This window comes from Branchiostoma floridae, chromosome 15, assembly GCF_000003815.2.
Source record: "Branchiostoma floridae strain S238N-H82 chromosome 15, Bfl_VNyyK, whole genome shotgun sequence".
NCBI classification, from domain to species: domain Eukaryota; kingdom Metazoa; phylum Chordata; class Leptocardii; order Amphioxiformes; family Branchiostomatidae; genus Branchiostoma; species Branchiostoma floridae.
Genome location: NC_049993.1, coordinates 15,068,880 through 15,096,279, shown reverse-complemented (window position 1 = coordinate 15,096,279; position 27,400 = coordinate 15,068,880). Strand labels below are relative to the sequence as shown.

The window sequence follows — 27,400 nt, the reverse complement described above, 5'->3', positions numbered from 1 at the left end:
TGCTTTCCCCATAAATTGTACATAGTGCTTAATCCCCAATAAGCTCTCAGCATGTGGTAAAGTATGAACACACTGACTACTGCCAGTGGACTAGCTCTCTGCTGTAGCGATATACATGTATGTATCCCTCTCTATCTATCTCTCTCTCTCTCTCTTTCTATCTAAAACTACATGACTTGACCGTATATTTACTCATTTTTCACCTGAGTGAAGTGAGAAAAGTCATGTTGAGTGCCTTTCCCAAGGGCACAAGATCAATGACATGGCAGGTTTCGAAGCCAGGACCTCTTGGGCCTGAGCCCAAATTGCTGCCATTTACACCACGTGATCTCACATACACATTGTAAAATGATCATAATATTTTACAATTACCTGTTCAGTATAATCATGTATTCTTTTCTGTTCAGTGTAGTCCTGCTGCACCCGATCAGAAACATGGCCCTGCAAGCAATAAAAGAAAAAAAAAAAAAAATATTCAATGCAAACTAGCACTGGATATCATAACCTCTAACACTGTTTGATTACATATGTCCAAGTCTAAAGAGGCCTGGAAAAGTTTGACATATTGCCTTTAATGAATCACAATTTATGTCAACCTTGGGCACTGCAAAAGCTTAATAATGGTTTCCTGAAAGGGTGGTACTTTTCGCACAGGGTTCTATGGGTTTTACTTGGGCTTTCATCATATGATTTGAACACACTTTGGTTGCACTGTGGACAAGAATTCGAAGACTTGAAAATTCTGACTGGAAGCTATGTGACTCCACTGCCAACCCCCAAAAAAGTCTATGGTCAGCAGGTTTTTCTAGGATAGGTAGGGAAACAGGAAACAAATTATTTTTTTCCTAGGCCTAACTTAGAATTAACTAGTGTAGTACACACCTTTCGGTACTGCCCTATTCTGACATCTACAGTGTTCCTAGTTCCTTCCTCTATGTCCTCTCCCTGTGTGTAGAGGTGACGTTTGAACTGTGGGAGGGGGGCGCTGGGCTTGCCTCTGCCTTCCAACATGTGGGAGGGGGGCAGGATGAGCATGGCATTGGTGACAGCACCTGAAATAGGAAATTACCGTAAATATAGAATACAACACGGTGTATTCCGTATCACCCAAGGTACCAACTCAACCACGGGAAGGATCGCCGGAAGGCTGGAGGGTGATCTGACCCGCGGGAGGGATGGTACCGAGGGTGATGCGGAATACACCGTGTTGTATTCCATTTGTGACATACATGTATACCCACCTGAGAAAACACATTTCAATGCAAAATGCACCAGGATTTGAGAAAATTTGGTGCCCTCGAGCAAAAATTGTTACAACAGCAATGTTCCAAGGTCTGAATCAAGTGTTTCAGAATTTTCGACCACGCTGCACTCAGCATGGGCAGAGTATGTTCAAATTATTTGATTGAAGCCTGTGTGATAAAACTTTGTGTGATACGGCTTTTTATCACCTTGTCCAGAACACCTGTATCGAACGTTACCATGTGAGATACACCGACAGGATTTTGCAACTTTTTAATATTTTGTGGCTCGAACAAATCCGATTTTGATATTGCTAAAGTGCACCCTACTATATTTCTTTCTGTGTCGAAGCCAGTCACCTTGAGGCCCTTAACTATAGAAATCCCCATAGGCCAAAAACTGTGTTCGGCTACCTTGTGAATGCCCCCTCCCCCTTTTGTTACCTTTGTGTGAGAACGTCCGGATGCACTGCATGCTGGGAATGTCCCACAGTCTGGCCGTGTGGTCATGTGACCCAGACAACAGCTGACTGCCGTCCATGCTGACAGACAGGCACGTCACCTGTTTACTAACAAACAACAAACAGACAAGACATCATCTGTTTGCTTACAAAGAAAAAAGACATACAGGAATGTCAACTGTTATGTATAAACAAACAAAAGCATTACTGCTTAATATAAATAATTCTACTAACATTGTTGCAGACCCTATACCATTACTGTTCCTTAAAGTTTGTTATTTGTTTTCATACATTAATTACATATTCAGGTAGAATATCTTGGGATCATAATAATAGCTGACACCATACACCATTTAATGGATTTCAGAGTTTCAGAATCCAAAGACGTTACTCAGATAGATATTTCCAAAATAACAGATCGAGGTATGTTGTACAGGTATGTCTGTGTGGAAGACTTTTTTTATCATACTATTGAAGAATACCAATGGCAGTAATAGGTATTTTTATGTGTCCTTCTTACCTATGACCTTTAAAGACCTGTGCATGGCCATCTTTAGAGTCTTCAAAGTGTCTCTCTCTTTGAACAGGCTAGAAAGAAATTCAGAAAGAAATGAAATACGAAATGTTTGCTTTGAGATTAAATTACAGGAAATGGCAGGTCCCATACAATAATCAATATATATAAATTGGAGGAATTATCCAACAAATTAGAGGGAATTGACTGATGTCAGCAAACTCAATCAGTCAGTAAATGCAAGTAGCTGTCAGCACAGCCAGGGCTCGAAATACTTTTTTTCTGCATACCTACACTGGTGCAGGTAACATTGAAAATTACCTGCACCAGACAAATTTCACCTGCACCACTCTGAATGTAGGAAAGATGGATCATACTTAAATTGTTCAGGAACCATTGCTATTTTTTATTAATACATGATAGGTATTAACAGTCAATGCAACTAATCCACATACACCTGAATCATTGGACATTTATGTATAAAACCCAGTACATGGGCAAGTGCAGGTTAGGTGCAGGTAGAAATACCTGCACAGCTCAAATTCTAGCTGCACTAACCTGCATATGCAGGTGGTCTTTCGAGCCCTGCTAGAGGAAACAGTAATGAAAGCTATACCTGAGCATGCAGGTTGACTTGGTGGATGTTCCCATTGGTGCCCCCTGCAAAGAGGCGTGTCTCTGCTGTATCCATGGTTACGGAGGTTATACTGACGTCAAATGAAACTGACAAGAGGAGCTGGCCTGATGAGACTTCAAATAACTGTGGAGAAAAAAAAAACAGTTTGGTAAAATTACATCACATAAAAACCCTACAAGCTTGCTCCATATCTTAAAATGCATTGTCAACAGTTTCTTTGTCTCTTAAAGACTTGTAAAATATATTGTATGAAATATAAGAGGGCATCTTAAATTCAGAGGGCAGGGAGGAAAATTTAATTTGAGACTGGTTATTTATTCACTTAAAACTGAGCATTATACCAGGGCATAAACCAGGTCCCTAGGCTTTATCATCATGTTTTTTTTTTCCAGTTAAGAATATTCTTAATCAAATAGTCGACTAATGCCTAGGAAAAAATGTTGTGTTTCCTGTTTCCCTACACTACCTACAGTAGAAAAACCTGCCGGCCCTAGATTCTTTTTGGGGTGGGCAGTGGAGTCACATAGCTTCCAGTTAGAATTTTTAATCAGCCTGCTTCCTATTGAAGTAAAAACACTGCTTGTCCTAAGTAAAAACACTGCTTGTCCTATCTGATGAAGGATAAATGTATAATCATCAAGCAAATTGAAATTAAAGTTTAACATTAAAAGACAAGTGACCTCATGCATTTCAGTTCACTTTGTTAACTTTAACTTTATTGTAATATGTAATATAAAAATTTGGCCAGCCTAAATGTGAATAACCACAAATTTGCCCACTACTCGTATGACTATGACTGAGAGCCGGTGATTGTTTAAAAACTTATCCAGTGCCATGCAATATTCCATTCAGAATTTACATGCTCTCACCTTACAGGTCTGGTCTAGAGAAGCAGACACTGCCCTGGCCTGTAGTCCTCCACAGCCACAGTACAGGTCTGTGACAGGCAGGGAGTGGTGGGACAGGGTGTGTCTGGGTTCCAGGCTATGGCCCACTGCAGTACTGCCTCCAGATAGAACACTGATAATACCAGAAAAAACACAAAAAAGTGTGTTGAATACAAATTATATTACAATAGCATACAGTCAAACCTATATTAGTGGCCACCTTTGCATAGCAACCTGGCCACTGGCCAATGCAGTCACTTTTTGTCGGTCCTTTGGATTATTCCCATTGACCTAAGCATTTAGAAACAGTCTATAGCGACCACCTGTCCAACGCGACCGTGACCACACAATTCCCTGTCCCATAGAATGATACAGAAACACTGGATATTGCAGCCATACAGCGGTGTTACGTTTACGTTACTTGTAGATACGGAAGGTTAAGACGTTATGCACAATATGTTCTGCACGGCAGTCTTAGTCTTACCTGTGAACAGGCCAGACAAGTACAAGGTTATCCTCTCCACCAGACAGGAAGTGACTTCCATCGTCTGTAAAACTAAGACAGGTCACGCCTTGGTAATGTCTGGTCAGGACAGCCAACAGGTTACCTGTGCACACCTGTACAGAAAATAAGATAAGACAGCATGAGTACTAAGTATAAACAATGGTTGAAAGGTGGGATTACGGTTTCAGTTGTTGACTTTAAATCTGACTGTAACGAATCCATAGCAGGCAGAAAGATAGAGAGAAGAAAAGAGAAAAGAGAGGGAAAAGAGAAATAATGAGAGAGTGGGAGAAAAAGAAAAAGGGATAAAGTAAAAGAAAGAGAGAGAGAGGAGAGAGAGAGAGAGAGAGAGAGAGAGAGAGAAAGAGAGAGAGAGAAAGAGAGAGAGAAAGAGAGAGAGATGGACACAGAGAGGGAGAAGGATAAAGAAAAGAGAGAGAGAGAGACCCTAATGTGGATTTTATACCATGTGCATGAGCTTGGAACCTTACCTGCCAAATGTTGATCTTCTCAGCGATACCGGCCACGACCAGGGTCCCATCAGGCGATACAGCCATGGCTGACACCCTGCCACCACACACCATACGCTGCTGGACATGGTCCTGCAAGGACAACATTAAAAATTGAAAATAAAGTTATTGAATAACAAAGCTTTGTATTCACAACAACACATTCAAAATTGAATATTATGGTGATTATATTTTGGTTAGCAAGCGAAAGTAGTAAGCCAGCGGTCACTACGGAGGATGGTACTCAGGCTAATACATAAACAGACAGATACAAATTTGTATTAATTAACTTTAATTATTAAAGTAAAAGACACACACACATACATACATATAGGAAGGCATAGTGACATATAGATACACAAACACCGGTAGTACTGAAAGACGGAATACCAAGTAATACCAAGTAATACCACGTAATACCGGGTTAAACATCAAGGAACTCAAATATTATCTGTACATATGTGTTCCCCACATATGTAAACCAAATATTTTGTAGTTAATGGGCTTAAAAATAATATTTTTTGCCTAAGAATTCCGGTGGCAAACTGCCGCTGCCCCGCGCGGCATGATATTTGATAGCGCTGGCAGGCCGGGTCACATCAACAACACGGCGAGCCGCGACACGTTTATGTTTGTCATATTGGCAACATCGTGCCCTGGTTTATCTTTGCAGTGTTTCAAACAGTTGTATTTTAGTCATTTCGTCACGTCCGGGCCCATTAGTTGCTTTTGATTCTAATTTCTATCAGGTCGGTCTCAGGGTAGTGACACGCTTGTGCCGCAAAATCTCCAGCGGTTTAACGTTACAAGTTACAACATGCAACACGACGACAACGCTGGTACAATTATGTTGTTGAATGTTCCAGCTACGTGTATAAGGTTTTTTTTTTTTCAAGAATAAAACATAAGTGTTTGAAACACTACGTCAATCAATGCCGACTCATCGGCAGTTGGACACCGGAAGAAGAAGAACCGTGTTGTTGATTGACCCGGCCCGCCAGTGCTATCATGCCGCGCGGGGCAGCGGTGCGCGGCGTTTTGTTAGCGGAATTCTTAGGCAAAAATATAATTTTAAAGCCCATAAACCACAAAATGTTTGGTTTATATGTGTGGGGAACACATATGCACACAAAATATTTGAGTTCCGTGATGTTTAACCTGGTATTACGTGGTATTACGTGGTATTACTTGGTATTCCGTCTTTCAGTATCTCCCCACAAACACACACACACAGACAGACATGAACACAAACAACACACCACACACACACACAAACCAAACACACATACAAACCAAATCCACACAAACACACAACACACACAAACAACACACACACAAACAACACACACACATCACACACACACAGACAGACACAAACAACACACACACACACACACGTCACACATGCACACAGGCACAAACAACACACTCGCACACACACACACAAACACACACACAGTGTAGGTAGACACATGCATGTACACACGTATGTAACGACACGCATCTACATGCAATAACCGCCATACATAACACTATCAGGAGCAAAGCAGGGGGAGCCCAATACAAAACATGCTTCACTCCCTAAACCTAGTGCTAAACCCTTAGTAGGCCTTACCCGTCTCTGTAGTGCCCACACATGTATGAGCGGTTTGTTGTTAGCGGCGCTCAGTAGATACTGGTTCCCGAGCAGACACAGCCCTCTCGGTGCGCTGCCGTCCCCCTTGTACGTGGCCAGAGTCGTGCCGGACTGCAGGTCCCACAGACACGAGCTCCACAACTGGCCGGAGGTGTCGCTGGTCAGCGCCGCTTCCAACACGTGGGCAGCCATTTTCGAAAGTCTACTAGACGGATACATTGTCACAAAAAGGGGTGAGATTATTATCAAAGATATCCATTTTTTTCTCATATGCTTCAGTCTTTAAAAAGAGATATATTGATATAAGATAACAGAAACATAAATATATTCAAAACAATTTTGATTTGGCTATTCACTAGTTTTTGTAAACATTTTTAAATCGATAAAAATTTATCCCCTACAAAGATATGGTATGGACAGCGGTTGGGTGAGGTCATTCGAAGATCACACTAGTTCAAAAGGGGTTTAACTCAAGTATGATATTATGTTCCTTTTCAGATATTTCATAATAGAGAATTTTTTCATGAATGAAGATAAATACATAAAACATAGGTCTGCTATGAACTTCTTTAGAACATTTATAGGCTAAAGGGATACCCATGTTAAAACCTAAACTACCTTGACATGACAATGGAACTATCCAATGACGTAAAACCAGCTGTTTAACTTTTCACGTTTTGATGATTCACAGGTAGGCAGCTAAACTTTGCCCTTTTATTATACGAACTTATGTGGACTTCGGCCCTTTCTTACATCCAAAATCTTCTCAGTAGGAGCAAAACTTACAAGGAATTTATTCAGCCCAGCTGCATCCTGTTTTGTTGTTATAAATAGTAGAAGAACGTTAAAGTCGAGAGAGAAAGTTTGTTTATACAAACAAATATATCCTATTTTTCTGCTTGTTCAAAGGAGGCACGCCCACTTAAAGTTTAGTGTCACATTTCCAAGATGGCTACGGAAGGAACGGAAAGAACCGGACTTGTCGCGGAGGGGGAGAACTTTACTCTGGATGGGAAACCTGTACAGATACTTAGCGGAGCGATCCACTATTTCAGGTAAAACATTATATTATTAATTATATATTATTGCTGGTTGTGAATCGAATCAAGTATAAAAAGGAGTCATAAGATATAGCAGTCTTGACACCCCTTTACCCATGCTGCTTTGGAACACATGTGTGTGGTACAAACAAAGTTGGCTGAGTTTGGCGACACACACACAGACATGCACACACACACACACAGAGAAAGTCAGAAACACACAGACACAAATATATACACTCACTTGCATGCACACATGCATACAAACAAACATACAAAAACACATACATATACACATACATACCGTACAGACACCCTTTTTGTCCATGTACAGACACAGACACACATACATCAAGGAGCTTTTATCCTCCTGATAAAAGCTCCTTGCATACATACAGAAATAAATAAGAATGCTGCCACACACATGTGCACACACTGTCATGCAGACCAGTCCCCCTAAATTAGATAAATTGGTAAAAGTACAACAGGTAAGTGTGATGCTACATTATTCTTTTCTTTTTTTTCTTCAGGGTCCCCAGAGAATACTGGCGTGACAGGATGCTGAAGTTGAAAGCCTGCGGACTCAACACTCTTGAAACGTAACAACGCAACCTTTGTTGACAGTATAACTGTTAATCTTTAACTTTTGCTTATAAACCACATACTTAGTAGTGACAGTATGTGATTCCTCATGCCATTGCATTAGCTTGGTGTATTATATTAACTTTATGTGTAAGTGTGTACATGTACTTTCTTCATATATTAAATTTTTATAGATTACCATATACTATTATGCTAAAAAGAAGGTTTAGACCATTTTAAATCTTAGATAAACTTTTTAATGCTACTGTTTCTGTTTGATGCAGCTACGTGTGCTGGAACCTTCACGAGCCAGAAAAGGGCAAGTTTGACTTCACAGGCATGCTGGACATTGCGTAAGTTTCCAGCTTTGCTGGTCACATTGCAGGGCTCGAAATACCACCTGCATATGCAGGTTAGTGCAGGTGAAATTGGAGCTGTGCAGGTATTTCTGGTGTCTACCTGCACCTAACCTGCACTGGTCCATTTACTGGGTTTTATACATAAAATGTCCTATGATGTAGGTGTATGTGGATTGTTATTAGCTGCATTGACTGTTACCACCTATAAAGTATAGAATAGCAATGATTCCTGAACAGTTTTAGTATGATCCATACTTCCTAAATTAAGAGTGATGCATGTAAAAATTGTCTAGTGCAGGTAATTTTCAATGTTACCTGCACCAGTGCAGGTATGCAGAAAAAAGTATTTCAAGCCCTGCATTGATAACAAGAGGACACATATTTCCATACCTGATCTACTTGTTGGCATCAACTCTTATAAATTTGCTTGGTACCCATAATTTTTAATCCTACATATTATATGCATCAAGAAATTTAGCCATGATGAAGAAAAATGTAATGTTTGCAGTAAGGGAAGATCTCCCTTCCAAAGCTTAGTCTAGATAGTAGTCAAAACTAGTGGAAACACTGGAGAAAGCAGCAGAAGAGGAGATATCTCCTGTGTGTATGTATCTTCCCTTTTTCCCTTCTTAGAGGGTTCCTAATGCTTGCAAAATGGAGAATATATATCTGAAAGGTTTCCTTATTGCCTAATAGACACTGTAATAATTATTCCAATGTGTTTCTCATGAGTTTCATGGTAATCAATGACTTCTATAGGAGGAGAGCATAGCAGACAGCAGCCTGCCAGGTCCTTGTGTTACTGTGGGTGGAGCAAGTGGTCATGGATATTAGCTATGTTTTCCTTTGGTTTTCACATGTGTATCCTTCAGTCATACATTGGAGTCACAATAGAAAAGTGTTCCGGTTCGTGTCTACTGTATGACTGAGCTTTGTGAGAACTGTCTTCCTGTATGTTTCAGGGCCTACCTGCGGGAAGCAGCAAACCTTGGTCTATGGGTCATCTTTCGTCCTGGGCCGTACATATGTGCTGAATGGGACTATGGGGGTTTGCCAAGGTAGGTTGGTTCAACTATCCAAATGTGAATAAATTATTGGCAATTCCTGTAGGAACTTTGTCATCTATATGCAAATCACACTGGCATGTCAGCATTCTGACTGATTCATTTTTTGTTACCTTCATGAAAAATGGAGGTTAGTTTAATGTTCTGTCAGTGTGTGGGTTTTTGGGTTTTCATAAACCAAGGAAATAAATGGGATTTTCCTAAAATTAGTGTTTTGCTCATTTCATGTTTTTTTTTTTCATGTACACAATCAGCTGGTTGCTAAGAGACCCAAACATGCAGGTCCGCACTACCTACCAACCCTACATGGAGGCAGTGGAACGGTTCTTCGATGCCCTCTTACCTATCGTCAAACCATTCCAGGTAACGTTAATGTCATTAATTTTAGTTTGACGATACTATACAGGGCTTGAAATACCACCTGCATATTCAGGTTAGTGCAGGTAAAATTGGAGCTGTGCAGGTATTTCTGGTGTCTACCTGCACCTAACCTGCACTGGTCCATGTACTGCGTTTTATACATAAAGTAACTATGATGTAGTGTAGGTGTATATGGATTGTTACTAGCTGCATTGACTGGTACCGCCTACATAGTAAAAAAATGTATTTAAGAAAACGTAGCAATGGTTCCTGAACAATTTTCTTAATCATACTTACTAAATGTAGAGTGGTGCTGGTAAATTTTGTCATGTGCAGATAATTTTTTAATGTTACCTGCACCGTTGCAGGTATACAGAAAAAAAGTATTTCGATCCCTGCTGTAAATGTTGTATATCTGTATAGTGGTTATCATGGCACTGTATATAATGTATTCTTGTACTACAGTAACTGTTACAAAATTGTTGCTAATATTTGATTTTCAGAATACAGAATGAATCAATTTTTTCTGCATTGGGAATTATCAGAGACTGTGTTTCTAATGCGTTTCTCTTGTGATTCCTAGTACTAATCAATCACTCCTACCTAGGACTAGAAGTAGGACTATGCTGTATTTAGTAAATACAGCAAGCTGGCAGCTGCTTGACAATGTATTTTTCCGTGGGTGGGAATTTTCTCCTTGCAGCAAGGGGCTGAAGTGCAAGGAGCTTAAAATGGGCAAGTTAAATTGCAATGGTCTGGAGCGAGCTGCCATTTGCCACTGCTCAAGAGACCTCAATATGACAGTAATTACCTCAGGTGCGGCCTGGGGACTGTACGTTTTGAACCACTCACACTGGGAAGGACCCATACTTTTTTCGATAAGTGTGGTTGGATCTTTAATGTGCTCGAGGTGTGGGTCATCTCAGACACCAGACCTCCACTTAACGTCCTATCTAAAAGACGGTCCTAATCAAAGCTAGGTCCTCTTTTTTACCTGAGTGAAGTGAGGAAAGTCATGTAAAGTGCACTTCCCAAGGGTACAACTTTGGGACAACTCAGCAGTTTCAGACCCGTTACCTCTGGGGTCTGGGTCCAACACTGGTACCATACCGATTGCACCATGCAATGCCAAAGTATGTTGGATCAATGCAATTCTGATTTAACCCAGGTATTTCTGAATTGTCACCTCTCCGCAGTACAAGGAAGGCGGGCCAATCATCGCCATGCAGGTGGAGAACGAGTACGGTTCCTACGCTAGAGATGACAAATATCTGACTGCAGTAAAACAGGTGAGAAGACACTGACAATAATTGTCAAATTAGGGTCTCAAAAAATTGTACTTGAGCAGTACACATCTTTGTTGTAGGATCTTAGTGCCTGAAAATGATAATTTTCTAATGTCATTCCTGGGCCGCAATAACATTTCATACAGGTGTTCTGGACTGGTCTTAAGTTTGCTGTCACTGTAAAAACCATGAACATAAAACCACCACGAACATTTCTGCATTTACAGTACCCCCTGTTGTATTCGGTTATATAATATTTACCACACAGTCCAGAAGACCCAGCAGTGTATGGATACTAGGTATTTCTGCCCATGGATGCCACATTTTGTGCAAGAGTAAGATGTAGTTGATGTACAGCTTGATAATGTTCCAGATCTTTTCTTTCCATACGTGCTTGTGTGTCTAGGCTATCCAGAAAAGAGGTATCGAAGAACTACTACTGACTTCTGATGGAGGACAGATTGAAAGATTGGAGAGGGGTTGCATTCCAGGGGGTAGGAACTATATCTGTAATGAGTCAATTTTTGGTTGATCATATCTCCATCCAAACTTTATCATTCAATTGTGTTACATTATCATATCAAGATTGAAAAGCTTCTTTATTGCCCTCAACAGGGAGAAAAAATAGTTTTCCCTGACTAAATATTGCCTTCATTACAAAATCTATGTGGTCAGCAAGCTGGGACGTATTGTGTTGACTTCACACTTACATGATGGTATTGTATACCGAACAATGTGATTTTTGATTGGTATCTATTTTTTGTTTTAAATTCCATGTAATCTATTGCATATGTTTGCTCACATTACAGCTGTTTTGTGCAATGTACAGTATGGTTAAAACCTTTTTATGGGGGGGTGATAAAAATTAATGCACGGAGATGTTATAAAAAAAATTATCATTTAAATGATTATGGCCTTTTCAATGATACATAATAATCTATCAGTTGATAAAGTTCAACACTGGAGAAATGATCGATCAAATTTTAATTAACTATTGAATTTTTGTACTTTTAAGTACTAACCATGCTAATATATACTGTATGTAAAAATCCTTGTAGTTTTCAGCATAGCAGGTGGGGCGGTGGCAAGTCGGTGGAGGCTCAAAAACATTTTATTCTTCCTCTTCTATCAAATTTATTCCCTTCATGCATAGGCAATGGAAATTAGAGGTGTCTGTGAGCTTCTGTTTACCTCTGACAATGACTGGGGCTTCAACAAAGGCCGCATCCCTGGTGGTAGGAAAGAAACTGATATGATGCGTTCTGTGATTGCTGAAGGTCCTGCCTGCTTGCCTAGTTGTAGTGCATGCTTTCACCCCCCACCCCCTTAAAAAAATGCTGTGTTTCTGGTTATCATCATCTGTTTTTTTTTTAAGGTTTCTAGTTTTGGTGGGTATTTTTTTTATATCCTGTTTTTTTGGTTATTACCTTGGACTCCCAAGAAATATGGAAACAGTCCATCTGAACGTGGCCAACTTTTAAAAGTTAGTAGTTGTCCACTGTGTTCTGCTACTGCAGTGGTCTTAGACACTCTGCAGCTGCATTCAGTCTTTCTTCAACTCCATTTCGCCTCGTTCATCGCAAGCTTCCTGAGCTCCCATACTTTTCTTTCTGACCGCAACGGTCCAAGTCCTCTATCATTGAGGTCTGCCCTCAGCTGGTTCTTTCAGTGCCTTTAAAACTTAATACCTGCCCCTAAAAATTGTACTTTGACAAATATATACATAATGTGCTTAGCACGAATACATGATGCACTAAAGTTGGTACTTGATAACATTTTTAAGGTCAAAAAATATGACCATGAATATCTTAACCCCTCAGAAATCCCCCATGCAAAGATAGACAATTTTGAAATCACACCAAAGGAAATGCATGATAGTGTCAGCACCAGTGTTAAATGCAGCCTGAATTTTTTTCCTTTTTCTGGATCCAGGGGTACATTGTATGCTCCCCGGGAAAATGTTGAAATCTAGGCCTTCTGAAATGCTATTTCCTTTATTTTGAGGGGCAAATTTTGCTAATAGATTATGCTTGCTATAATCAATATCTTTATCTGCCGATTTTTGTCTGTTATGGGACGGAATGGGCAAAAATTTTGTCCGTCCCCAGCAGTAGAATTACATCAAAAGACAGAAGAACAGAAATGTTCGCTAGAACCCTGGTCATCACAATTAGTAGGGTATCTGGAAACACAACATTTGCTTTCAGATCAGCTTATTTAGGCTAGTTACAGGTCTGCTTAATAAATACGAATTATACATGATAGTACTCTACGAATCAAACTTCATATTAGCTGTGTTGGGTTTAACATGTAATTTGTAGATTAGTAAAATTGCAAAAATTGAAATAAGAGTATCCTAATGATGGAATCATTACTGATTAGAGCCTGATTTGCAAAGACTGCCTGATGAATTTAAGTAATGTGTGTTTACTGTAGGCTTTCTGAATCTTTTACCAATGATAGTCACCCACATGTGTGCAGCACACCCCTCAGTATAGCTTGCCTAGTGGCATAGTTCACTGCTTCTTTCCAGTGTCGCACTTGCGCAAAAGGCACTGCAGCTTGCCATATGCTCACAAAAGGTGATCTGTACATTTTTCAATATCATAATGATTATTATTGATAGTAGTGTATGGTTATATTTTAAATGGCATAGTTTCTGCTGTAACAAGGAAACAAAATCACCTAATGTAACTGATTCAAATACTTTAAAAATACAATTATTTAAAAGGCTCATCAAAAAGAAGATTTGCTTTATACACCAAAGAGTATATTTTATGATATATTTTATTTTAATAAACTTAAGATACAATTTTGTTGTTCTTCCGGCCTTCTTTTTTTCATCTTGACCGTTTGCTCAATTTTTGCCTGAAAAACTTAAAGGAACTAAATTGTTGTGGCCCTAGCTTAACTGACGTCTATGTTATTGTTTGAGTTGCTTTAACTAAAATTTTCTATGTTTTTCCCCCAAACAGTGCTGATGACTGCAAACTTTAACTTCAACCCAAAGAAACAGCTGGGTGCTCTTAAGAAGCTACAGGTAACAATAAACAATTATGATAGTAGCTTTATCCATGTCTCATTCATTATATAACTTGAAAGTTCATCTGTGTTGGTGGAAGCCATTATAGAACAAGTTGAACTGTAGTTTCTAACACAAAAATTTTAACTCATCAGCTCCAGTATTTGTCAATGAATGAACAATCCACTGCTTCTGTGATGTTACGTCATGTAAAAACCACACGTGACTCAGTGAGCAGTGGATCATAAGTTGCAGGAAGTCTATGACGCCCACTGTCTCTGTCGTTATTGGGACTATCATATTCATAGATGTAAAGTGCATATTCAATGGCTTTTTGGCTCAAGTAAATAATTCTGGCTCTATGTCTAGGATTTCCACTCTACCAAAATTGCTTGTCAACTTTAAAGTCAGCACCAAGGACAGGAGTGATTTTAAAAAGTCCATAGTTTTTTTGTTTTTTTTTTCAGATTTATGAAACACTATAACTTAGATCCTTCCAAAACATGAAACACTATAACTTAGATCCTTCCAAAACATCTAAGATGATACCTTAATGAAGAATATCAAATGGTTTGATTACATGATCATTAGCAAACTTGGTTTTATTTCAAGTTTAAAACAAAAGTTCTGATAGGCAGACTTTTAATACTAGAAAGGCCGACATTTGCTTGGGAACAAATACAGCATATTGCAATCCATCTCCATACCTATGCCAAAATAAGCTTAGAAAATCTTTGGCTTAGCTTGAATTTCAACTATAGTATGCCTGCTGAACTAGACAAACAATTAATTGACTTGTGAAAAAAAGCCTGAAGACACAATGTATTTTCCTTTTATTCTTGTTTAGAGAGATTTTATTTTTTTATGTCTTCAAAATTTCTTACTGTCCACTATGTCCAGCCCAACCGGCCGCAGATGGTGATGGAGTTCTGGTCAGGCTGGTTTGACCACTGGGGCAGAGACCACCACAAACTGCACGTGGAGAGTGAGTCAAACTATTGCCTTAAAGTTTTAACTTAAAAGCTCATCTGTGTTGGTAGAAATCATTATTAGACTAGTTAGACTGTAATATCCAACATAACACAAAAATTGGACTCACCCAAATTTTCAACTGAACAGCACAATGAATGAACAAATGAACAATCCACTACAGCTATCGTGACGTCACGTTATGCAGATAAAACATGTGACTTAGTGAGCAGTGGATCATACGTTGCAGGAAGTCTTTGTGTTCTATCTGCATAACATGACATCACGACAGCAGTGGAGTGTACATTCCTTGACAAAGACTGGTGCTGTTCAGTCAAAAATTTGGGTGAGTCAGTTTTTTTTGTTGGATATTACAGGTTTTCTAGTCCAATAATGCCTTAAAGTTTTGTTTTGTTCAGTACTGTCTCCAACTTTTATTTTTCTTTCTTTTTCTGTCCACTCTTGGAAGATCATGTTGGCAAATTAATATATCAAGCAGAGGTTAGGCTTCAGTTGTTTTTTAGGCCTTATTGTGGGGCTTTCTACTATGCTTGAAGTCAAAATAAAAGGCTTAGAAAGATTGCACAAACAACCTGTACCCAAACCTCAGTTGTGAGAGTAACTCTGTCATTGAAAGCTTACAAAAATAAGTATTATCAACCTCATTTCAGACATATTGGTTGAACATGGTTCGAGGGCATCTAGTGCGTCAATTTCTGTTTATTTTAAGAAAAGCGTGTCCAAATGATGCCTTGACTCATGTCTGGCTAAAAGCCTGATAATATAGTTAGGAAAGCTTCTACATGCATTTGTGTGTTTTTTTATTTTATTCCCCAGAGTTTGAACAGCTGTTAGGGGACATTCTCAGATTCCCATCCTCTGTCAACTTCTACATGTTTCATGGAGGAACTAACTTTGGCTTCATGAACGGGGCCAATTACATCAACGGGTACAAACCGGATGTCACCAGTTATGGTAAGTAAGGAAAAACTGTTGCGAACATTCTTTCTGATCATCATCATAGTTTGATTCAAACTAATGATGAAGTTTGAAGTTTGATGATTTTTGGTTAGCTAACAAGTAGTGCAATGTGGTTATTATACTAGCCAAACAAAATGGGTTGTACCTACTAGTACTCTTTTCAAGAAAGGTGGTGGGTTCTTTCATATTTTTAGGTTGTGTGAGGCTTATGATATTAAGTTTACAAATGTATGTTGATTGATTTGTTGCAGGGCTCCCTTGGAAATCAGTTTTGTCTAACTGACTGAATTACCCTACAAGATTTAATTTAATAAAACTAAATATAGTAGATATTCTATACATAAGCTGCTTGAAATAATCAACACAAAATGTCAATTTCAGATTATGATGCTCCACTGTCAGAGGCAGGAGACCCAACACCAAAGTACTACAAAACAAGGGAACTCCTGAAAACCCTGGCAATGAAGGGAGCAGGTAGGAAACTTCTAACAATAAAAAAAATTGTACTAGTAGCAAAACAAGTGATCTTTTTTTTTTGAATGAGCCTTTATAAATTGAACTTTGTCCTAGAATAAAAAGATGAGATAGTTTTTAAGCATACCATGTTCTTCATCAATTCCAGTCATGAAATGAGATTCATTGTGCATGTTTGAAATAAAAACAATACAAAATGCAGTATTAGATGATACAGTTAAAACTAAGGTTGTATTGTATAGTAGTAAAAACAATGCATGATAATAATGTACTTTGTTACCAACTTATGATCTGGCGCAAATAACAGGAGCTAATTAACTCTTTTGCATCAACAAAGTCTTAACTAGAGTGTCTTACATTGCATAATATACAATATAGATAAAGATTTTGCTTTTTTCTGTCCATTTTTTCTAGTTCCAAGTGAATTGCCTGAAGTGCCACCTGCCACAGAGAAGAGCAGCTATGGTCAGTCAGATGGACATCATATCTTAATATTGATATTATATTATATTTAAAAAGTTTTTAGCCTGTGAAAATTCCCAATGTAAGATCGCGTGGCACAGCGGCAGCGTGTTTGTTTCGGGACTGAGAGGTCTCGAGTTCGAATCCTGCTGTGCCACCCATCTTGTGCCCTTGGGAAAGGCACTTAACATGCCTTTCCTCACTTTACTCACTGACAGGTGAAAATGAGTACTACCTAGCTTGAGCTAGGGCCATCCCTCGGATAGGACTTTAAATGGAGGAGGTCCCGTGTTTGTCATTAATTAAAGTACCTACCACACGTGTGATGGTGCGATGTGCGATGGTGCAAATCCTTCCGTCTAGAGTCTAGACTGATTTTATGTCAGTCACTAATGGAGATCTGTATCAAACCAAACCAAACCAGCTCGTAAAATATCAATTTCACCAAAGAACTTGAAAATGCTGTAATCTGTGGTTTTATGATTGCAGGACCATTTCCTGTTGAAAAATACATCACATTTGAAGATGCCTTAAAGGTGCTTGGCGAGGTAGGTATATTTATGATGTAAAGTTAGTTTCCAGAGTTTTTGATTATACTGCTGCAGGGTCCATGACTGAACTCACGTTATGTTTGCAGATTTCTAGATGGCTCTTTGTATTTTGTTTGTTGAACATTTATTTATTCATGAGAAGCACAAATCAGCCTGCATGCCACTCTTCATTGAGGTCATGAGGGGGAGGGGGGTAAGGATCAGATAAGATATGAAATAGGCACAGATTACATTGAGTTCTGATGAATTAATCAACATATATCACTGCATATACATGGTACAAAAAATTAGTAGAGCAAATGCTCTGAAATCTGTGAAAGGTTGTCAAATCTCATATTTTTGCTTTTTCAGCCAATCAAGAGTGAGACAGTGATGTCCATGGAGATGCTCCCCATTAACAATGACAATGGACAGTCCTACGGGTACATCCTGTACAGACACAAACTGTCCGAGACTCCTGCCATGGACTCAGTCACACTCAAGTGTGATGTCAGGGACAGAGCACAGGTCAGCATTGTTATGTTTTTTAAAGAGGTCAAAGTTTAACCAATACAATTTGCTGGGTATTGTTATATAAAACTAGTCAGTGTAATGTGCAAGTTTATAATAATTATAAACTTGCACATTACACTGATTTGTGTAGTACCAAATTTCCTGATCTGCATGATTCTGGCCATTGGCTTAAGAATTATTTACCCTTTTTTATATAAGTCAAAGAGTGCACATTACACTGCATGTTGAAAAATATTAACTTTAGATTTTTCAGTGTACATTCATTTTCAAACGAAAATGCATTTCCCCTTAATTGTACATGTGTGTGTCATATTTACATTCCCACATGCATACAGTGTGCTGTCCAATTTAGTATTACCAGTTAATATGATAGCATAATTTCTAAATAACAGTAATACTGTGGAGCTTGTGACCTTTTATAAATATTATCATGTACGGCTTATGATAAATGGTCTCAATATCTAATATACAGTGTTTCATATCTTCCCCAGATATTTGTGAATGGTAAGGAGTCAGGTATGCTGAACTGGAGAGTTGGGGAGATTGCTATGTCAGGGTTGAAGGTACAGTATTGTAAATTTATATATTTACTTGATTTTGCAGTATGAATGGAAAAATGTAATTAGCATAAAAAATATACGACGTCATCCATATAATACTAAGTTTGTGTAACCCAAAACTACATTTCTGTTGATATACCTTGGAGAGGAAAAAATGCAAAACAAAAAAAACATTGCACATGACGTTGCCTATAAGATTGCTGGGCCCTCCTAGCATCTTCAAGAGTAAATCCAACAGACATTCCATGGGCGAAAAGCAGTGCCTGTATGTGAATAATGAATGAAAATTGTCTACAAATTTTAATATAAGTTTAATTTGTGGTACATTGTATCATTGCAAATTAGTTCATTCACTCAGACACTCTCTCATCCTCGCTGGTTCACTGGCAAAAATTTGCAAATAAAAAGTTAGAGCTCTACAATTTGTGGCCTTCACGTCTAACTAATGTAATGTATACAATTCTTCTATAATTTCAGGAGAATGACATTCTGGACATCTTAGTTGAGAACCAGGGCAGGGTGAACTTTGCACAGACCATGGATGGAGTCAAGAAGTTTGTGTTGGAAAGTGTTGCTGGAGTGAACAGGGGAGATGCTCTGTTGGACCAAAGGAAAGGTACAAATTAATAAACCTGTGCCTCCTTTTTGCATTAGAAAGTGCAGCTATGAAGGATTATCAAGTTTCTGCCTCACCTGTTTATCAATATCCACTAAATTTTAAATCTTTGCAGTCATCATTTTCCAGACATTGACCATTAAATAGGTAAATTGGAAGAAAAATACGTTAAAAGTGATACAACTTTGAGTTTATTTTCTTGAGCCATTCCATTTGTCATAATATCTATGAGGATGTCATCTACAAGCAAGAAGTAAATATTTTACTTCCAGCTGAGCAAGTTGACCCCTACACTTTAGGTCCTTGATCTCATGACTGGATTTACTATAAACAAAGTTCTTTTAAGTCTAAGAAGTAACTTTGGACAAGATGTAGTATATAGTACTTAGTCTAATAATTCATGCATGTTTGACTATATTCCAGGCCTTGTGGGAGAAGTATTGCTGAACACCACCCCGCTGAAGACCTGGGAAATCTTCCCTCTAGAGCTCAAGCCAGAATTTCAAACAAGGTAACAGTAACTGTAAATGCATTTAAGTTCGTGGTGATTTAATTATGGTAGCGGGAGAAAATGACTTTTCGCGGTGGATTTAGATTATAGAAAAATGTTCGCGGTGGTTTTAAGTTCGCATTGAAGTGTTCACCGCAAAAACTGCAAACATTAATCCACCGCAAACATTCTGCATTTACAGTATGTTACCGCAACAGGAAATTTGGTCTGTTACATTCTGTTGCTATGTAAGGTTTGTACGTTTTCGCATAGTGATTCCTGAAAATCGCCTAAGGTTTGTGCACTGTTGCATAGTGATTTGTGCGTATCATATAGTGTTCATACAAATCTCACAGGGTTCGTGCAAATGCTTATAGGCACCCCTGACCAGTGCACAAAATTCAAAATGACTTTCGAGCCCTTGGCCTGTATGTCCAGGTTGGTTGAGTCTCCAGATTGGCAGGAACAGACTGATGCAGCAGAAGTACCCTTCCCAGCATTCCATCTGGTCAACTTCAACATTCCTGAAGAACCAAAGGACACATTCCTGGACATGAAGAAGGTGAAAAGGATGTGACTTCCCTTTTCTATACTTAAAACATGTTAAGGTTTAAAAGTCAGCTTGTACTTAAACCCAACAAAGGGATTGGAGTAATTTTCTTGTCTTTACATGTGTGTTAACTTTATGCTTTTATGTCTGTGTATCTGTATGCACATGCATTGCATGTTTGTGTGTGAATATATGTGTGTGTGTGTTACATTTGTATTTCTATGTCTTTTTGTGTCTGTGGGTGTGTGGGTGTGTGTGGGTGGGTGTGTGGGTGTTTCAAAAAGTAGTAATTTGGTAAAAAAAACTTTTTAGTCTGCTATTACCCATACATTTTGGTCACTGCACATGCTTCCACATGCTATGTACAAAGTATATGATATTGATATTGTGTACTTCCAAGTCATGTTTATGCCAATTTGGTAAATTAACACCTGCAAAAAGTAATTTTAATGTTTCAGTAGTAAATTTTCATGTTTGAACTTGCACATATGTCTGGAACTTTTGTCCTTGACAATATTTTACTTGTTTCCAGGGTTGGGGGAAGGGTGTGGCCATCTTGAATGGTTTTAACCTGGGAAGGTACTGGCACATCGGACCTCAGGAGACGTTATATGTCCCTGCACCATTCCTCAAGAAGGGAGACAATCAGGTAGGCTTTAAACTTAAAGGTATACTACGTAATATTTTGAAGCGACCCCCCAGAACTAGACCCTCCTGGCTGTAAACAACAACTTTAGGCCTCCAGAAGGCACCCTGAGGGTGGGGTAATGAGTTCATCACACACCAGGCTGTCTACAGGGGAATATCTTCTTTGAGAACACAAAATTTTGGTCTTTGTACGTTTTGACGAAAAGGACATATGTGACATCATTAGTGTTAAATTTAATGGGATTGTTATTTATGTACTAGTAACATAATATTTCTGTTCATTTCCTCAGCTGTTGCTGTTTGAGCAGCACATTCCCTTCAAGGAAGTGGTCTTCACGGACACACCTCGGCTTGGGAAGGAGAAGGAAGTGTCTTGTGTTCCTCTTTAGAAGAAATCATAGAAGTAGGAGTTAAGCTGCTGTCATGATTACTGATAGCACTGACCATGCAATGTCTCCTGACTTTTTTTTATGGCTGGGAGTTAGTTTTGAGCAATGTCATCTATGGTTGGCATTTGTAGGCAAGGTTGCCTACTAGTCTTTAGAAAGTCATCAGTGCTAAGCTAGACAGGTGTCGATTTTGACAAATTAATCTCAGAAAAGAATGTTTTTCTTAGATATGTTGACAGAGTATGTCACTTGAAGACAGAAGGAAAATGTCCAGACTTTGCATGATGTACAAAATGAACAATGAATGGTGGACGTACCAACTGATAAGTATCTAACACCAGCTCAAAAAAGAACTAGAAACCGTTATGCGTACCAAAGTTACCAACATGTAAGATTGATGTGTTCAAAAATTTTTCCTAGAACTAACATACTGAGAGTGGAATTTGTTAGTAGGGCATCTTCTCTGGATGGTTTTAAAGAACACTTGCAGATTATTGTGCAAAAGCTAACGTGGTGACCAGCTGTTGCAGCAAAGCTGGTGTGTTACGCCAAAGGGCAGTTATATCGGCTATATAGATACAGATACAGTGGTCAATGAACTAGAGCTAGAATAGGATAGATCCAGGCTACTCCCAACTCTGCACTGATCCTTGTTCAGTTATTACTGTAGTGACCAGGAGCAAAGTTGTGAAAAGGTCCTTACCCAGACCCTAAATATTTTTAAAAAGTGTCCCAGTATATATATATAATATCTACTGTAATAGTATGACTGAGCTTTTTGAGGGTGTTCATAGCTTCTCCTAGTTTACCCTGCTACTACTATGTGCTTCATATACAATTTTAGGCAAGTTTCTCTTCTATATAATATAAGGAATTTGGCGTTGAGCCCAGCATAAGACAAATGCTGAAGGAAATCATTTTACTATTTTCTACACATAATCATCAGTGAAATATTCTTTACAAACAACTGCAGCCATTTTGCAATTTAGAAGCCTTAAAGATGTGAAACTTTAATTGTGAAATATTATAGTAGCTGAATGCTGCAAAATTATATATAGTGTAGAAGTAGAAACAAATTTATCAATATTTTCAAGAAATCTATAAATACATGAAAAAATGATCCAGAACGTCAAATATGCATAATGGATCATTAAGAATATGGGTGACTGAAACAAATCGTATAATTTTTAAGATATATGTTTACGTACTAGTAAATAAAACAGTTTGCAACTTTGCACTATAAATGTTAAGGCTTTCAATAACAAAGACATCTATATGTTCATAGCAATAGTAGTATTGTTCTAATTCTGCTTATGGCAATAGATTTGTAACATTGCAAATTTAATGTAAAGATTAGGATACTTAAGTACACACGTTTGCCAATGATATACATGTGCTCATTTCATTCTTTAAGCTTTATTACAATTGTAAACAATGCAAGTATTAAAATACATTTTAATACGATATAATACGATTGTCAATCAAATTGTAGCATAAGTTTGTATATTTGAATAAGTTTTTTAGAGTAGCAAGATTAGCTTTTAGAAAAAAACTAAATAGTAAAAACAGTATCGTATAAGCCAGTTAATTGCACAATGATTAATGCACACATCTGTAAATTGCACGGAATCCTAAACCGGTACGGTCCAGCTGGATAACTTCGCATTTTTGCACCATCTGGATAATTGCACAAAATTCACTGGCAAGTAGGTCGTGCAATTAAGCGACTTCTACTGTATCCCAAATCTGTAATAACCAAACCAGAAAAGACCCCCAATTAAAAGGATACGTCTTATAAGCCATACTGCCATGATATTACAAAAATGCACATATTTGAAAATCTTTGTCAGCCACGAAGAAAACATAAAATAAAGTAACGACCAACTTGCACTATTATTAAATTGTAAAAGAAATTGTCCAAACTGTTGGACGCATCCACTATTGGATATGTGTTAATATCAGCTCGGAAGGGGGCATAAAATAGTCATGTTTTTATCAAGTATCAATTCAATTTTTTTAAAGGCAACTGACGTGATACAAAACATCGTGTGAAGTCGTCTTTTCCGGTTATAGATTTTTCTTGTAACTGTCATGATACTTTCTTTCCTTAAGTCTCAACATTTTATTCACTGTTACACAATATGTTGAAAACAATTTCGTCTGTTTCACAATACGTCATACATAAAACAGATTTGAAAATAAGAAAAAGTATAAAATAAAACAAGCTTGAAAGGAAAAGGGTAATTTAAATTGTTATTTAGATGAGATTAAACACTGTAAATAGCATGGAAACAAAGAAGACGGAGTAAAGACAAGGATGGTGAGAATGATTAAACCTGTTTCCGTATCTTGAGTTTATGAGCTAATTAGTGACGGTTGTGTCGTTGGGGTAAAGCGCAAGACATCATACCCACTGACAGTGTATAGATGTAAATCCACAAGCCCAACTTGATCAAATTTCAAACATAAGAAGAGGCTATCTCTGATGCAATCGCGGTGGTGGTATTCTTTATTGTGAATAATAAGTTCGTTTCTGGACATGACATTCATCTAACCAACAATAACTTCTTAAGAGAACCCATAATCATTCATCTTCATTCTTTATACTCCAGACAACGAAACGAAAATTAAGTAATAGAAAATTAAGTGTGTATATCGTCTAAAGAAATGATAAGAACATCGATATGCCAAGTGGAAAATGCTAATAGTTGTAGCTGGCATTGCCTACAAATATTACTCGTGCACAGCGTGTACTAAAAATGTGACATCATTAGGCATATACATATAATTTCAGTATTTAAACAATGCCTTTTAGTCATAGCCTTAAACAACAAATAAAAGAGATTCATTGCATAAAACGTGCCATTAAAAGCTAAAATCTCAAATAACCCTGTTGTTGTTTGTTGCGTTGTTTAAGCCGCATATTTTTAAACCAGACCTTTTGAAATTGTCATTTTTAAATTGTTTTTTCGACCTGTCGCTTCAAACTTTTGGAGGAAAGAATCCGAGTGGCAACAAATAAATTTGGTGTGGCCTGAACAAAGCTTTGAACAAGGTGGGGCATTTTAAGTTTAACTCGCGAGGTCAAACGTTATTGACACAATGCAACAAAGATAACACGGGAGATTATACGCTCCTTTGACAGAACGTACATGCAACTGTGACTTTAATAACATTTCTTAACAATGCTCTAAAAATATTTCTAACTAAAAACAGTAGACGAACGTAAACTTTTGTTACTTGGTGACGAAAGCTGAGGGTAACTGCAACAGTTAAATATCCAGATAATCATTAGGCTTATCACACCTACAAAACCTGTTCAACAACAATGAATGTTGACCTTAGCGATTTGCTGAGGTCGTGTGTAGTGATATGTTTGTACTCAAGAAATGCTTCGGTTGTCCTTGATCAAAACCAATACACGTCACTGCTATCAAAGAGCATATAAACTATACACTATGTCACAGTTCCAAATAGATATTTGTACACATAAACGGCAAGTACTATTAGCGTCATATGCGTTGAATTTAGTATCTAATATTAATAACCACAGTAATACGGAAGAGCACTATTTTTTTTTCCTGCGTAAGGATACCTGTTTCATACTTGAGTAATCATTGTGCATATGGACGAGAGTAGGGAATGGTTATAGAAAGATGCCCGTGAACGTTTTGGTCTTGTTTTTGGTCTCTTTACCAGGGGTTTTAACCGGTATGTATATGTTTCTAAAGTAGCCGAAATAATGAATACGTACGGCGTAAATAGATAGAAGATATCAATTTTAGTCTTGATTTTCCGTAATTATGTACTGTAATATATTATGTGTAGAGTCCAACTTACTATTGAAAGTTTGGAATTTCTACTATACATTTATTAAATCTATGTAATATGTGTGTATGTATGTAAAATTTCATGTTGCTCACAAATGTAGTCAAATCTCTGTCTGTTTTGGTCAAGCTAGCTGACAATGTATGTTTAAGATGTTTATCTCTACTATAGTTCTGCGTATGCGTATATCCATTGTTGATAAACCGACGATGCGTAGTAATGTTGGGTTGGGCAAGGTTTGGGTTGGATCGTATCTTGGGCTTAGATCACATTTCCAAACCGGGGCCAGACCGGGATGTTTTAAGAAACGAAAAATTAGAATGTATTCCTAGAAAAAAAACACGTATTATGCCCATGAATGTTATGTTGACATATTGTGTATTTTGATGACTTTTATATAATTCTTTTCGCTCCCGAAATTTGCTGCACGGCCGGGCCCCGGTTTGGAAATGTCATCTTAGCCTTGGTTATGTTGTGTTAGGTACGGATTGTTTTTGACTGGTCATTTAGACTTCACGTTGATTAAAAAGTTACGGTTTCATCGTTTTAAAATTTTAATGTTGTCTAGACGATGCTATTTATAAATTAAGGTGTCATTATGTGTCATCACGAAGAAAACGCCTTAAGGGCATTTTTAATGTCAACAAAGCCTTTGACAAGGTGTGGCATTTGCGTTTGACCTGTTGGGTCTTCCATTATCGGTACAATACAACAAATGAATACCAAACAAAAAATATGCTTTGAGCTAAATATACCTCATATTTAAGTTGTTGATAGTAAAACAATCTTGATATTAACTTTTAAATCTGTTCAAATTTTCTTACTACATCATATTTGTTGTCTTTAAGTGCATGAAAACAAAATAACATAGGCTTTCTAAAATGTCTAAAAATGATTACAAGTCTGCCAACAATCTGATATTTGCCAAAACAAAAAACAGTGGGGACGGGTATGCCTTTGTTAAGTCTCAGTTTCACGTTTTTGCCAGTGTCATGCCCAGTCTAAGTCAATGTCAAACTAAAAGGGAAAGGGGAAAGGGAAGTGTTTTTATGGTGGTATTCTCCTGGTTGTTTCATTGACAAAAAAAAATCAAAGGTAATGAGGAAGCATGTATTTGACCATCATACACTCACTAGCAATCTATACGACTTTGGAATGGATTGAATTGTTAACAATGCGACCTTGTTTATTTTGATATCATCATCAACATTAACACAAAAACTACACAAATAAGAAGTAAAAATAGGGGAAATGCACGAACTAGTCGAAAGCATAAAGGCAACCACCTGGTAATTAGAACAATTTGTTTTCACATATACGTCCTAGCTTGTTTTAAAGTAGTTAGTGTTATATTCAATCGATTAGATTTAAATTTCGCCGTATCGATACCTGGTGTTTGTTGAATTGATTTATCAGCTAATCATCTCTACTTGATGTTGAACTGACTATCTTTGTTCAAGGAATGATACTGATAACAATTATATGTCATCTTTTTCATGCAGAAACTTATTAAATAAAAATGGAGCTTGCAACACCCACTTAGCCAAACCAGCTGTCAAATCGTTCTGGCATTTTCCCACATATAGATTCATAAGATTTAATCTTCTTTTTATCAGATTTGCTTTGCTGGCATTAGATAATTTTGCTTTCTTTTCTGGTTAACAGAGCCCTGTCTCTCCAACCCCTGTAAATACGGAACCTGTATTAATGAAGACAACGGTTACAGTTGTGCATTTTGCACGAAACTGTCAGCTCCAGAGAATGGCGACATAAACGGCAGTGCCGAATATAACGCCGTAGTCACATTTACATGTAACCATGGATACCAACTGAAAGGAGAGTCCAGCCTGATATGCGAAGCTACCGGAAATTGGTCTGGAGCAAACCCAACATGCATAGGTAACAGTAATATCTAATCTACATCTGATGATCACAATTAGAAGTGTGAAGCATCCTACGGCTCTTTATACTGTTTAGAGAACAAATGGACTATTTCCTTTGATCGTTTTATCGTTACAAATTCTTAAGATTCGTTTCTCTCGCTTCTGTTTGTTTTATTGACTTGGATGTACGAATCTTACAACAATTGTCAACTTCAAAAACAACTGGAACAAAAAAAACTGCTATCACTGTAGTGTCTATGGAGAAATACAATGTATAATTGTTGAGGTGATTATCAACGAATCACTAGACTAGAGGGATACATGCCACTGTTTACAAGAATAAGTGTCGATTTTTACTTTTGTTCAACTCCACATTTAGCTAT

General features: G+C 37.8%; 2 protein-coding genes across 3 annotated transcripts in view; one reads left to right on the top strand and one right to left on the bottom strand.

The window, feature by feature from the left end:
- The window catches only part of LOC118431710 (WD repeat-containing protein 18-like), an 8,746-nt gene extending 2,141 nt beyond the window's left edge, over positions 1 to 6,605 (bottom strand). The window contains exons 1-9 of the mRNA XM_035842974.1: positions 6,370 to 6,605; positions 4,737 to 4,847; positions 4,225 to 4,358; positions 3,723 to 3,873; positions 2,833 to 2,976; positions 2,223 to 2,290; positions 1,686 to 1,810; positions 883 to 1,052; positions 373 to 441 (exon numbers count right to left, since the gene is read on the bottom strand). Of these exons, the coding sequence (XP_035698867.1) occupies positions 373 to 441; positions 883 to 1,052; positions 1,686 to 1,810; positions 2,223 to 2,290; positions 2,833 to 2,976; positions 3,723 to 3,873; positions 4,225 to 4,358; positions 4,737 to 4,847; positions 6,370 to 6,582 (1,185 nt within the window). The 5' untranslated portion in view covers positions 6,583 to 6,605. The remainder of the gene's footprint in view (positions 1 to 372; positions 442 to 882; positions 1,053 to 1,685; positions 1,811 to 2,222; positions 2,291 to 2,832; positions 2,977 to 3,722; positions 3,874 to 4,224; positions 4,359 to 4,736; positions 4,848 to 6,369) is intronic.
- A 489-nt stretch (positions 6,606 to 7,094) lies between these two features.
- On the top strand, positions 7,095 to 22,400 carry LOC118431705 (beta-galactosidase-1-like protein 2). 2 transcript variants are annotated; one of them, XM_035842967.1, is made up of 20 exons: positions 7,095 to 7,445; positions 7,961 to 8,029; positions 8,297 to 8,365; positions 9,334 to 9,429; positions 9,690 to 9,798; positions 10,992 to 11,084; positions 12,235 to 12,316; positions 14,057 to 14,121; positions 15,004 to 15,088; positions 15,910 to 16,047; positions 16,435 to 16,527; positions 16,942 to 16,992; positions 17,479 to 17,537; positions 17,892 to 18,047; positions 18,545 to 18,616; positions 19,091 to 19,229; positions 19,653 to 19,740; positions 20,158 to 20,281; positions 20,802 to 20,918; positions 21,208 to 22,400. In XM_035842967.1, exons 1-20 carry the CDS (start codon positions 7,339 to 7,341, stop codon positions 21,304 to 21,306), a joined length of 1,911 nt encoding a protein of 636 aa, XP_035698860.1. In that variant the 5' UTR covers positions 7,095 to 7,338; the 3' UTR covers positions 21,307 to 22,400. The 2 variants fall into 2 exon arrangements, with proteins under 2 accessions (XP_035698860.1, XP_035698859.1); XM_035842966.1 differs by lacking the exon at positions 12,235 to 12,316 and adding an exon at positions 11,488 to 11,575.
- The last annotated feature ends 5,000 nt before the right edge of the window (positions 22,401 to 27,400 follow it).